The following is a 13,965-nucleotide window of genomic DNA, read 5'->3' on the forward strand; positions in this document are numbered from 1 at the left end:
GGTCTGCTTGGTCCAGCTCTGTATTCAAGTCCTGGATGTCCTGGTTGATTTTCTGTCTTGTTGATCTAATATTTACAGTGGAGTGTTGAAGTCTCCCACTACTATCGTGTGGGAGTCTAAATCTCCTTTTAGGTCGTTGAGAACTTGCTTTACGTATTTGAATGCTCCTGTGTTGGGTTCATATATATTTAGGATAGTTAGCGCTTCTTGTTGGATTGATCCTTTTACCATTATGTAATACCTTTCTTTGTCTCTTTTGATCTTTGTTGAAGTACATTTTATCAGCGGGATTGCAACCCCTGCTTTGTTTTGTTCTCCATTTGCTTGGTAAATCTTCCATCCCTTTTTATTTTGAGTTTATGTGTGTCTTTGTATGTAAGATGGGTCTTGACTTTTTATCCAGTTTGCCAGTCTGTGTCTTTTGATTGGGCCGTTTAGGCCATTTACATTCAATGCTAGTGTTATGTGTGAATTTGATCCTGCCATTTTGTTACTGGCTGGTTTCTTGCCCGTTAGTTGACTCATTTTCTTCATTACATTTCTGGTCTTTGCCATTTGGTGTACTTTTGCAGTGGCTGGTACTTGTTCCTTTCTGTGCTTAGTGTTTCTTTTAGGAGCTCTTGGAAGGCAGGTCTGGTGGTGACAAAATATCTCAGTAGTTGCTTGTCTGTAAAGGATTTTATTTCTCCTTCACGTACGAAGTGTAGTTTGGCTGGATATGAGATTCTGAGTTGAAAGTTCTTTCCTTTAAGAATGTTGAATATCAGCCCCCACTCTCTTCTGGCGAGAGATCCACCGTGAGTCTGATTGGCTTCCCTCTGTGGGTGACCTGACCTTTCTGTCTGCCCTTAGCATTTTTTCCTTCATTTCAACCCTGGTGAATCTAACAATTATGTGCCTTGGGGTTGCTCGCCTTGGAAGAATATCTTTGTGGAGTTCTCTGTATTTCTTCGATTTGAGTGTTGGACTGCCTTACTAGGCTTGGGAAGTTCTCCTGGATAATATCCTGGAGTGTGTTTTCCAGCTTGGATTTATTTCTCCCAGTCATATTCAGGTACACTGATCAAGCGTAGATTAGGTTTTTTCCACATAATGCCATATTTCTTGGAGGCTTTGTTCATTTGTTTTCACTCTTTTTTCTCATCTTGCTTTCTCTTTTTATTTCATTGAGTTGATCTTCAATCTCTGATATCCTTTCTTCTGCTTGATTGATTTGGCTATTAAAACTTGTATTTGCTTCATGTAGTTCTTGTGCTGTGTTTTTCAACTGCATAAAGTCATTTATGTTCTTCTCTAAGCTGGTTATTCTAGTTAGCATTTTGTCTAACCTTTTTTTCAAGATTTTTGGTCTCTTTGCATTGAGTCAGAACGTGTTCCTTTAGCTCAGAAAAGTTTATTATCTCCCTTCTGAAGCCTGTTTCTGTCAATTCATTGCACTCTTTCTCGGTCATATTGTGTTCCCGTGTTGTTGAGGAGTTGTGATCCCTTCAGGGAGAAGAAGTGTTTTGGTCTTTGATGGTTTCATTTTTTTTGCACTAGTTTTTCCCCATCTTCATGGATTTACCTGGCAGCAATCTTAGGGAGCTGCTTGATGAGGTCACTTGTCTGCCTGTCAAGGCACTACTGGCTTTCCAGGGACCCCTTCAGGTTACTAGATAGGCTTCCTGTGTCTTTTTTGTTTACACTAGGAGGTTAGGCCCACCTCTTCCGCTGACCTGGAGGTGCTGCTGGGTGGTCAAGAATACCATCCCGTTGCTACATAGGCTTCTTCTGTTTTTTGTTAAAACATGAAGCCTAGTCCCACCCCTTTAATGGTGGGTTGTGCCTTTCCTCCACAGGGCTGGATCATTCAGGGTTCAGCTCAGACTGAGGCACTGGCTGCATAACCCACTAGTTAGTGCTTCAGCCCTCTGGGGTTTGTAGGGGAGGGTAGGGACCCACCCAGCCGCACAGTCTGTCTCCCCACTTTGTGCGCTCTCTCCCTCTCGTTTGCTCGCTGTCTCTCGCCTAGCTGCTCCATCTGTCTTCCTGCTTTCTGCTCCTTCTCTCTCCGGGCAGAGGAAGGGGGTGATAGCTCAGTCCGCAGGCTCTCCTGGCTGGCTTATGGGCTTATGCGTTTGCTTAGACCTGCGCAACAATCCGGGACACCGTCCGGGATTATTATTCAACTCTGTGCTTGTAATTCCCGGCGCTTGACTGGCAAAGATGCCCTGTTCTGTGTATTGCTGAGGCTTTGGGGGAAGCGCTGTATCTGGACTGGAGTGCCAGAGGGGGAGCCTCCAACTTACCGGTCAGATGCACTTTCTGGGTAAAGCAGCACACCTGCCTGGGCTTTGCTCACCGTCCGACCAGACCCGTTGAAATGCACCTGATACCTCGGTTGGAGCTAGATCTTGATTTCTGCGTCTCTCTCGCTGGGTGTTCTGCACCGGAGTTGTGTCTATTCGACCATCTTGGCTCCCTCGCCATTGATGAAGTTTAATTTCTAAATTAGGCAAAGTAAGAGGTGAACAACTAAAACTACTAATAAAACAGAACAATTATACTGTAATAAAGATTATGTGAGTGTGGTCTCTCTCCCTTAAAATGTCTTATTGTACTGCAGTGTACTCACCTATTTTCAGACCATGGCTGACTGTGGGTAATAAACTGTGGAAATCAAAATCACAAGTAAGTGGGGGTACTTCTGTAGTCTTTGAGAGTACCTTAAAACTGTAGCAACATTTTGCATTGCTGGGGCACCCCTTCAATTTTATACTGGGTTATCCATTATTCATAACATAGATTATGCGGTTCTGCAGGGAAAACTCATCTAAATTCTTAAAGAGATAGTCATTACTTTAAATTAAATGCTATCAAACTAAAAATATGTACTGATAATACTTTGGATACACTTGACTAAACAGAAGACAGATTTTGAAAATGCGCTTTCTTCAAACTCTGTGAGTGCTCAGCGTACCAGAAGTCCCTTCAAAGAGGAAACCCCATCGACAGCTTCAGTGGCCCATAAATCCACAAGTGCCACAAAAATTACCAAGGAGGCTGGGCATGGTGGATCACGCCTGTAATCCCAGCACTTCTTTGGGAGGGCAGATCACCTGAGGCTGGGAGTTCAAGACCAGCATGACCAACATGGAGAAACCCTGTCTCTACTAAAAATAACAAAATTAGCCGGGTGTGGTGGTGTGTGCCTATAATCCCAGCTACTCGGGAGGCTGACGCAGGAGAGGTTGCGGTGAGGTGAGATCACGCCACCAGCCTGTGCAACAAAAGTGAGACTCCATCTCAAAAAATTAATTAAGAATACAATTTATCTTCAACATCTTTATATGTATTCACATGAAAAATCTCTTAATTTGCCCTCAAGAAGTAAACTCTGTCATCTCTTGGTGAACTCCATTCGCAAATGTAAATAGTCGATCTTCTGCAGTCAGAAAGGAGTTCTGAGCCAGGCCTAAAACGTCCCGAGGTCCCTTGTCAGACTCCTCATACACAGCATGGTGTGGCTCTTCGTTCCTGAAGAAAGCACTCTTAAAATGTCAGCATTACATCTGTGTCCTAAGTGTTCCAGGAGAATGCATTTTTAAAATTAAGAAAGAATGGACCAGAATGACAGTGAACTGCTCATTTTAGAATGTTCTTTATTCTGACAGTTACTGGACAAATATAAGGCATGTTCACAAGTGTCTGAAGTTATGTACAAAACACACCCATTCAACAGATGCTCCTCGTCTCCTTTTGTACTTGCACTGCAAACTGGTCCTTATGCACGTTAACACCTACAGCGCTCTATTCTCATGAATATTCAGAAAACGTTTTCGGAACCACCATGGACAATCTGTTTCAAACTAAGGCATGAGCTTCTACGAACTAAGTCACTAAGACATCAGAACTCACAGTGAACAAAGGCAGATGAAGGTGACAAAATCAGCTCATAAATTCATGACTCTTTAAGTTTCCAGTGGAACAAAGAACACACTGAAAAACATTTTTTGATCCTTCGTGTCGGAGAGAAATGGAATGTGTCCAGAATTCACGGTTCTAGGTTTACCACTGTCTACAAGTCACAAAACAATATCTAATTTTTCCATGGTTTCTAATGTTTGCTCTTAGGCCACAATATAAGATTGCATGCATTACTTTACAAAATGTCAAACACAGGACAATTGTAACACAGACACTTCAGGGTTGTCTAAACGCACAGCTTCTTTTTTTGTGGTGGGTGGGGAAGGAGAATGACGGTGGCCGTTTCCACACACAGCCCGTTGTGTGCTCAGCACAACTAGATGCGGCCCCCAAGCACTTGCTGACTGACTCACAAAAGAACAGAAGCTGCTGAGGAGGCAGTGGAGTTCCAACAGCAGGCTCCAACCGGGGGCTGGGACGATGGACACAGCCTCGGCTCCAGGGGGCTCAAATTTTAGTCAATACTAATTAAAAAGTGTTTTGTAAGTGATTTTTGAAAATCAGATTACAGCTATAAAAGATGAAAAGTAAACAATTTATCAGGGGGAACATAAAATATAAAAAATGAAAAGCACATGGCATTCCACAAAGAGGAGATTTGAATCTTGGTCTAAGTCAGCCAATATTTTAACATTAACTTAAATTATTAAAATGTAGTTTGCTTATTCCCATTCTTAAAATGCAGACTCTTTGAGGAAAAATGTAGGCATATTTTCAGGAATACGGACTCATGTAAAAATTTTAAAAAGTCAGTATCGTCTCTCTTGCAAGCTACTAGAACAGGGTTTTCAAACACAAAAGGGTAACTAACAAATGTGGGGCGCTTGAATATATTAAGAATTCTTATCACTAGAATACTGCTTTGAGGTGCTTGCGATACTTCCCAAAGGAAGACACCCATCTCAAAGAGCTCTGTGCAGCCGCCCCCCCCACCGCGACCCATGAATGTGGCAGCCATCATTCTATTAGCCACTGCTTGGCCATCATCAAAGAATTTACTCAGAGTGGGGAAATTACTCGGTATCAACTATGTTAGCGACTTCCACGTATTGAGCTTTGTGACGCACAACGCACAAGGGTCTTCAAATGTTTGCTTTTTACACCAGTGGTAGGAAATTGTCATTCCTTCGATTCAACATGCCAGTGGATGAGCTTTAGTGAAGTGTGACTCCCCAGGAAGGCAGCTCCCGATTCTCAGTGGGCCAGCCTCTTCCAGAAGGTGCAGGCTGCTACTCTTCCGACAGGAGATCACAACCCCGGCAGGCCGGGCAAGTGCTCTGCCCTTTAAGCCACTGCTTAAAGCACTGAAAAGGAGAAAGCAAAATCAGGCAAGGCCTTCAGGGGCATGAGGGAGCCAAGCTCCCCTGTGCTGCTGGGCTCCTTGGTGGGTGTGGCTCACTGGCCCTTGGTCTCCCTTGGGCCTGGAGCTGCCCAATACTCAGGGACACCAACGCCTGCCCAGGCCAGAGTGTGGACGAAGCTCCAGCAGCCACCGGTCCCACCTCAGGGTCAGGTCCTGAGCGCTCTGGGCCTCTGACTTAGCCTCAGGGGGTGCCTTGCCCTGAGCCCCGGCTCCAGTCTCGGCTCTTCCACTTCAGCTGTGCTGAATTTCAGAGCCTGGCATTCTTGGCCCTATGACCCAATCACTCATTCTTAGCCCATCCCTTGGCCTGGCCTCAACCCTTGGGTCTGGAACAGCTCACCAGCCTGCACACCACACTCCTGCGGCCTCTGCCCACACTGCTGAGGCTGAGGCCAGTCAGCCAGCCCAGACATAAGACCCTGTACCTAAAGGAGGCAGACCACACCAAAGAGACTTGGCAAGGGGTCTCAATTCCTTTTGGTGAGTATGCTGTATTTATCCCGTTGCAAAAAATGAGCAAATGCCATGGCAGAGACCTGATCTGTTCTAACCCAGCAGCAGGGGTACACACAAACGCACACACAGATCCCAGAACGGTACTGGCAGGACTGTCGCCGGGTCAGGCAGAAGGGACTAAGTTCGGTTTGGTTTTTCTCCTCTAAAATACTAAACTGACTTCATATACTACACTAAGTAAAAAAAAAAAAAAAAATGGTTTCACTGTTTCTCCACTTAGTCAAGCGTGTAAGACCACCTTTCATGGAACTAATACTGCTTTGAATCTCAGCACCAGCGAGTGGCGGGAGCTGCCGCTCTCCTCTCCCCACCCCGGATGGAAAGGACGGTCTGCGGTACTGCCCCTCCCGCAGCTGGTGTGTGGACAGGGAGTCGGTGAACACTGACACTGGAGGTGTGCAAAGGAAGGGTTTGAAAGCACAAGAAACACTGATGACTAGAAGACAATTACTTTCTTACTTTCAAAATACTTGACGGTTCCAATGCATGCTGTACAATGGCCAGAAAGAGCTCTTACCCCTTTGTGATACTTGTGCCCGCATTTGAGCACTCGCACATTTTTTGATTTGAAGACCTCATGGCATATTTCACAGGAACTCACAGCTGGTGCCTGTGGAAACGAACAGACCTGAATAATAAAGAACTACATTTGTTTTTATGACACGAGTTTTTCCTTCAAGTGGCCTTCAAATATCTTTTGCCACAGAGGGTGGCAGATTATTCACAATCACAGCTAAACAGTCTAAAAACTTTTTGTGTGTGAGATGGAGTTTTGCTCTTGTCGCCCAGGCTGGAGTGCAATGACGTGATCTCAGCTCACCACAACCTCTGCCTCCTGGGTTCAAGCGATTCTCCTGCCTCAGCCTCCCAAGTAGCTGGGATTACAGGCATGTGCCACCACGCCTGGCTAATTTTGTATTTTAAGTAGAGATGGGGTTTCTCCATGTTGGTCAGGCTGGTCTTGAACTCCCAACCTCAGGTGATCTGCCTGCCTGGCCAGAAACAACTTATTTTTTAGCAGCATTTCTTAAGAAACAATATAAAAACACAAAAAGATACTTTTTAAAAAAAGTTTACTTATAAAGTTCTAATTTCCTCAAAGAAAAAACTGTTTTATGTGGCTATAAGATTCCCAGGTGAAGATTAACATACCTAAAGTGTAGTATGGGATAATCATGTGGTATGGCATGAATCAATCATTTATCTAATCATCTAAGAGTTGAAGGCAGTAAATTCCAACACATCCACACAATGGACTATTGTGTAGCCAAGGGAAATCATGATGGAAGTCCATAATCCCTGACACAGAAAGCTGGCCCCAACAGCCTGCTGAATGAAAGCAGCTAACAAGACAGTATGTATCAGATATAACTCACTTTGTAATAAACAGGCTGCAAGTATACATACATGCCCAGAAAAACATGTTAACAGTGGTTGCCTCAGGTTAAGGGAGATTCAACCTTAGTCTTTACTGTTTCCTAGTTTCTGTGAGCATGGATTACTTTTGCAAATCAAAACAAAACAAATGGATGGCTCATCCGGCAAACATCCATGGGCAGGGACTGTGTGGTGCGCGGGACACAGAGATGAATGGAGGGCTCTGGCCTCAGCGGCTCACAGTCTGGTGAGCACAGACAGTGCTTTCCATGCGAGCGCAGAGCCGAGTGCTGCCTGGGACTGCAGGCACCGCGTTCTCCCTGCAGCTCACAGCACTTACCCTACACTGCACCATTAACTTTACTCTAGCTCACTGCCTCCTAACTCTGAGCACCTTGAAGGCACGAAATGAATCCTATCAGGGTCCTTAGCAGCTGGCAAAAAACCTAGCCTACACTCACGCTCTAAAAACCCCTGCTGAGGGAGCCAGGGAACGCAGGCAGCCCTGGCAGTGTGATCCAGTTCAGGGAGTGGCGCTGGGGCCTGAGAGGGCCTTGAACTGCTGTCCAGCGTTCTGCCATCCTTCCCAAGGCGTGACTCAGCCTGAGAGGCAGATGCAGAATGAGGGTTCATGCCCCTCCACTGCTGCCCGTGACTCGAGGGTCAGGGAAGAAGAGGAAGTGCCAGCCCGGGGAAGAGCCAGTGAAGGCCTCTCCAATGCCCCGTGCAAAGCTCGGGGCCAGGTTTAGTGTGAAAAAATCTACTCTTGACTGTTTTCTGTTTCCCAGAAAAGATGGGCACTGTATTTCTAAGTAAAACGAAAAAAGGACAACCACAATAAAAACAACAAAAATCCAGCCCCTCGGAGAACATAGAAAGTCTAACTAAAGTATTCAGTTTTGACTAATTCATGTATACATGCATATAGGAGTTTAGAAACATATATACCGAAGTGGCAATACTGGTTACAGGGTGGGTTTTTTGTTTTGTTTTGTTTTGTTTTAAGACGGAGTCTCACTCTGTTGCCCAGGCTGTAGTGCAGTGGCACAATCTCAGCTCACTGCAACCTCCACCTCCCGGATTCAAGCAATTCTCCTGCCTCAGCCTCCTGAATAGCTAGGACTACAGGCATGTGCCACCACACCTGGCTAATTTTTTTTGTATCTTTGATGGGGTTTCACTGTGTTAGCTAGGATGGTCTCAATCTCCTGATGTCATGATCTGCCCACCTCAGCCTCCCAAAGTGCTGGGATTACAGGCATAAGCCACCATGCCCAGCCAACAGGGTGGGTTTTTAAATGCCCCTTTTTCTATTGTGAGTATGTAATGCTTTTGTAATTTAAATATTAATACTTTTAACAAACTATGATTATCAAATTAGGTCCCAGTTTGAATACGTATTTTTCTTTCTCATACAATTTGGTGAGGTTTAACTAAGTCAGCTTTTATATCTTCATTACTATAAACATCCACCATGAAGCAAAGAGAGAACTCTCTTCTCCAGGCGATCATGGTCTGTCTTGGGGTGGGGGTGGCCACGATACCACATTCACTTTGCGCACGCACACGTGACCCATCAGGGAAACCCCCAAGAGAGGAGGGACTCCAGCCAGGTCGTGCAGGAATGCCCTACACGCTCGGAAGCTCCCTCACTGGGGTGTGGGTGGGGCTGAGGCCCTTTAGAGCTGAGTGAATGCAGTGTGAAAAGTCTCCAAAGAGTAGTGGAAAGTGAAAACATCTGGGAGGAATAAAAACCTAAGTTTACAAAAAGCCTCAAGGCCTGCTCAAGTTAGCAAACCAGTACTCTCTGCAGTCTCCTCCTGCGGCTCCCTGGCTGAGGTGATGGGGCCTGCAACTCTTCCCCCTGTGGATGTTGGTTATACTCCGACACCAGAGATGGACAAAAGGGAAGACGTGCCTGACGCCAGAATTCCATGCAGAGCCCACAGCCCTGAGCCACGCAGGTGAGAGGCCCTCTTGTAGCCAGCCCTGCGGCCCCTACTGCACGGTTCCAGCGTCAGCCAGTCCCTGTGGGGAGGATGCGGGAACATGGGACATCCACAAGTTGAAAGGCCCACTCTGAGCTACCTCCATGCCTTCAGTCAAATGAGTGCTGGCAAGCTATGTGAGCTATCTGTGCCTCTGTTTCCTTATTATAAATAAAGATAATTACACTGCCTTATCAATTCAGATCATACATATTGCAGTATTTTATGAAACCTTCTATGTAAATTAAACATTCTTATTGTCTAAAAGGAAAATAAACAACTTAATCACTACACAAATCCCAGGCAAGCGTAGCCTATTCCGTCGTCCCTTCTCAGGCACTAGAGGAAGAGGCAAGGACAGCAAGCAGCCTCTGGAGCACAGAGCGGGCCCAGCCATCCTACAGCAGCCTCCGATCCAGACCCCAGCCTGGGCAAGCAGCGGTGCCTGGGCTCAGTGCTAGTAAGTGACGGAACCAATCCGTGCAATTCCAAAGCCATGGTTAGACAGAAGAAAATTATTCAAAAATGATTTCCCCAACTGTTCAAAATACCACAGTGGATGTACTAAGTTCCTGAATTTAACCATTTGCAGCAAAACGAGGGCAAGAGAGAGAAGACCCAGTTCCCCCACAGTGGTCAGAGCCCGTGTCACTCGTGTGCAGGGACCTCTCTCCATGCTGGGACTGAGACCCAGGGTATATCAGAGCAGAGAACATGACCTCAGCCACTCACTGATTGCTCTAACTGGACGCGTTCACCTACACTGAAATTCAGTTTCTAATTTTAGGATCAAATAAATTAGGTCTAGAAACGAATAGGGCTAAAACATGGATTAAAAATTTTGTTTCCTTGTTTTTCATTAAAAAACGAAACTATTCAGTTATACGTACAACCCTCAAAGGGACATCTTCTGCTTTCTGCCCCTTGGTTTTGGGTGACGGTGCGACAATCGCCGAGGGTGGGCCCTGGGAGGACCTGGTCACAGGGGCGGCAGAGCTGAGCTCACATGTCCTCCTGTCCTTTCCTGGGTTTGGCTGTGAAGGTAACAGGGGTGGCGGGCAGGGCACAAAAGGGAAGCAGAGTTCAGTTACACAGCAACTGGACCACCTTCTCTCTCTTTAGTACATTGCGCTCTCTGTTTTGAAGCTTTTTTTTTTTTTAAACAATTCTTATATTTTATAAATAAAAAAGGATGAAATGGAACATCTGGATAAAATACCTTTTTCTTTTTCTGTTCATCCAGAATGTGTTCTGTCACTCTTTGGACAATTTCATCAATACTTAATCCTGAGAGTGAGTTCTTGTTTTTGCTTCGCACTTTTTTAATAAAACCAGCAAGCTCGGTGCTGAAAGGCAAAGTGACAACAGAAAGTTCTCTACTGCTAAGAAATACTACGTGCCAATATTAATCCAACAGCCCAACCCAAAGAAACAAAGACAAAGCACACACAATTAATTTGAAAACCACTGATAATAACAGTCACTGTATCTAAAAGCAGGTCTTTTTTTTGAGACAGTCTCACTCTGTTGCCCAGACTGGAGTGCAGTGGCGTCATCCTGCTCACTGAAACCTCCGCCTCTCGGGTTCAAGCAATTTTTGTATTTTTTAACAATAGATGGGGTTTCATCAAATTAGCCAGGCTGGTCCCGAACTCCTGACATCAGGTGATCCACCCGCCTCAGCCTGGCCTGAGTCACCAAGCCTGCTGGCCAATCATATTTTAACTGCCCCTTTGTTTACAAATTTCCATTTCAAAGCCTGTAATTAACACTGTCTCAGAAATAACAGAGCATATCCTGAAGGTCATTCCTGAGCACAGGGTCCTTTGTTCCGAGCTGCACTTCAGAGACACTGCCTCTACCTCACCGTCTCCCACAGCTGAGACAAGAGGCACCTCTGGCCCCCTCGCACCAACCTGCACAGCAGAAACTAGAGGTGGAGGCAGAAACACTCCTGAAGAGCCTGCCATCACCCCAACCCTGTTTACAGCTCCTGCTCACTAAGGTAAGGGCAGCTTTTCCCCACTCGCAAGGACGCCTTGTTAACATGTTCACATGCCCCATTCACCATGGATTTCCATTCAGTCTTCAGCCTCATACTCTAACAAATCAGGTATAGGTTGCTGCTGCCTTCTTGGCTATATGTAATTTTGTCTCCCCAAATGATGCAAAATTATTGTTATGCAGTTCATTTATTGATTCCATAAAGCTAGTTTTAGATAGTGTTACTGGTCTCATCAAAATCTTAGCAAATTGTCATGGGTTCTGAAGAGCTCCCATGACATTACCCAGTGGTCAATGTTTTCAACTTACATATGCACATTAAAAAGTATATTTGAAGCCAGGTGTGGTGGCTCATGCCTGTAACCCCAGCACTCTGGGAGGCCAAGATGGGTGAATCACTTGAGGTCAGGAGTTCGAGACTAGCCTGGCCGATATGGTGAAATCCCATCCCTACTAAAAATACGAACATTAGCCAGGGCTGGTGGTGCATGCCTGTAATCCCAGCTTCTCAGGAAGCTGAGGCAGGAGAATCGCTTGAACCTGGGAGGCAGAGTTGCAGGGAGGCAAGATGATGCCATTGCACTCCAGCCTAGGTGACAGAGACAGACTCTTTCTCCCAAAAAGAAAAAAAAAAAAAAACCAAAAAAGAAAAAAAATTATTTGAAAATATTTATTTCTATATTTACAAAAAGAAAGAGCACCTGTCTTTCTAAGCAAAATAATTAGGCAACCCTTTTCATGTTAACACCTAATTGGCCTTGATTTTATCTGATCAGGAAACCTCAGCTCAACTAAGTATGGAACACAGTCACAGACATTTTCTGTTCATACCTGTTGTAACATGGGAATACCACTGACAGGTGCTCAATAATACTATTGAACGGCTTTTTTGGAGACTGGCTTGAACGTGCCGCACGTCCTGGAGGAACACGTTGCTTCTGATTAGCCACAGGGCTTTGCTCTGACACAGCTGCCTGGCCAGCCCTTTTTGGCCCTGGCAGCTGAGTGGCTTCAGGCTGACTAGGGGGTGGCCCTGGCAAAAGTGCAGGAGGAGCCTCCTCTGGGGAATCGCAGGCAGAGAACACACTGGGATCCCCGTGAACTGCTGCGTGGCTTCCAGTCATGTTGCTTGCAGAAGTCACAAGCCCCTGGTCATCGACGCCTGAAGAGTCAGGGAGTAACTCGGCATGAGCCTGTGAGGAACACACCACAGGATGGATCACTTAGGGCTTCCCTTGAATTAAGAGGAAGAAATGCCAAGGGCAAAGGCCAATGAATGAACACAACAATAACGCAGCCCAGAAGCTCCATGCACAAGAAAGCTGCATACTGTGAATTAAATATTTTTGTTTAAAAGTATTATTGTTGATAACTTGTCAGTTATTAGAACAAAAGTAGGAGGGCTCAGGCTTCTAAATAATTCTCTCTATAAGTCACTATTTTCTCTATAAGATGAGAAAAACCACCTAAACTAGACCATTTCACCTGCCTACTGGCCGTCCTTCAGCCTGGTCACACTTCTCCCCTTCCAAGCTAAACAGTGCAGCTGACAGATGGAACCTCACAGTCCCCAACAGTCCCCACACTCTTCAGAGCTGTCTCATCTCAGCAGGGCCGCCGCCTCTTTCCTTCCCAGCCCCACACCGTTGCGCTCTCCCGGCAGCTCTCTGGCCTCTGTCCATACCTGCAGTGCTGATGCTCCTCCCCATGCAGTTGCCTGAGGCCGAAGCTTTTTAAAAGTTTTCAGTCTAGAATACTTTCCTCAGATCCAAATCTGGAAATCCACTTGGGCGGTTCCAAGGCAACTCAAACTCAATGTGTAGGAAACAAGCCTCAGGCAGCCTCCCCAGTCCTGCTCTTCCCCTAGTACTCCGGGATGGAAGCCCAAGACTCACTCTTAATTCCCATGTGGACACATGGGGCCTGGTCTCCTGAGCAGCATGGCGCCTGCAAATGTACCCCTAACCACCTCTCTCACATCTGTTCTCTTCCCTCCACCCCCACTGTCATGCCCCATCCAGGACAGGCTGATGGCATAAGCTGATAACCAGCCACCTGGAAATCACTCAAGCCCCTCCTCAACAGCCCCCCACACTAGTAAGCTCATCTTCAAAAAGCACAGTAGCTCCCTGTAACCCTCAGATACATTCTGAGACCCCCAGAGAATGCCTCAGGGTGGCCACACATTTTCCACGTAATTATTTTTTTCAGATGAATTCACAGTAAGTTTGAATGTTTACTGTACAACGTACTGGTGAGACACTCAAGGCCAGGCTGAGATCTAACGCATGTGAGAGAAGGCCCACAGTGGGAGGCCCAGAGGGCCGCCCCTGACAGGTTTCCAGGGGCAGGCAGGATGCAGAGTGAGGACGGAGTTCCAGGCCACAGACAGCCCAGGCAAAGGTCTGGCAATAGTGGGAGGGTGCAAATCACGTGGTGGGAAAGAGTCTCCTCTGTCTTTGGGAACCAGATTTCACTGTCCCGCCACAACATTCTGGAACCTCTCTCTTTCAACTCTCTAACACAGTCCTCCTTTAATTTTGTTTTTCTTTGATACCTACGCTTTCTCTCAAGATCTAACTTTAAATTTCTATAGTCTGATCTCCTCTGGGCCTAATCCATTTCAATTTAGTATTTACTAAGCATCTGTTCTGTGTCCAAATCTAAGAAATACGGGTTTAGCCATATCATAAAGTCCACAAAATACAATTAATGCTTTTCTTTACTGTGCTGAGTGTATTAAAAAGACAA

The 13,965-nt window shown here is 45.8% G+C and overlaps 1 protein-coding gene across 6 annotated transcripts in view; it reads right to left on the reverse strand.

Annotated features, from left to right (window-relative positions):
• Positions 1–3,624: 3,624 nt before the first annotated feature.
• Positions 3,625–13,965, reverse strand: part of TTC3 (tetratricopeptide repeat domain 3) — a 126,999-nt gene continuing 116,658 nt past the window's right edge. For all 6 annotated transcript variants that reach the window (XM_039480621.2, XM_010338275.3, XM_010338274.3 and 3 more), the window contains 5 exons: positions 12,046–12,407; positions 10,430–10,556; positions 10,101–10,244; positions 6,363–6,455; positions 3,625–5,270 (listed from right to left, as the gene is read on the reverse strand). In XM_039480621.2, coding sequence (XP_039336555.2) covers positions 5,196–5,270; positions 6,363–6,455; positions 10,101–10,244; positions 10,430–10,556; positions 12,046–12,407 — 801 coding nt within the window. In that variant the 3' untranslated portion in view covers positions 3,625–5,195. The remainder of the gene's footprint in view (positions 5,271–6,362; positions 6,456–10,100; positions 10,245–10,429; positions 10,557–12,045; positions 12,408–13,965) is intronic.

Source organism: Saimiri boliviensis, chromosome 18 (genome assembly GCF_048565385.1).
Source record: "Saimiri boliviensis isolate mSaiBol1 chromosome 18, mSaiBol1.pri, whole genome shotgun sequence".
NCBI classification, from domain to species: Eukaryota; Metazoa; Chordata; class Mammalia; order Primates; family Cebidae; genus Saimiri; species Saimiri boliviensis.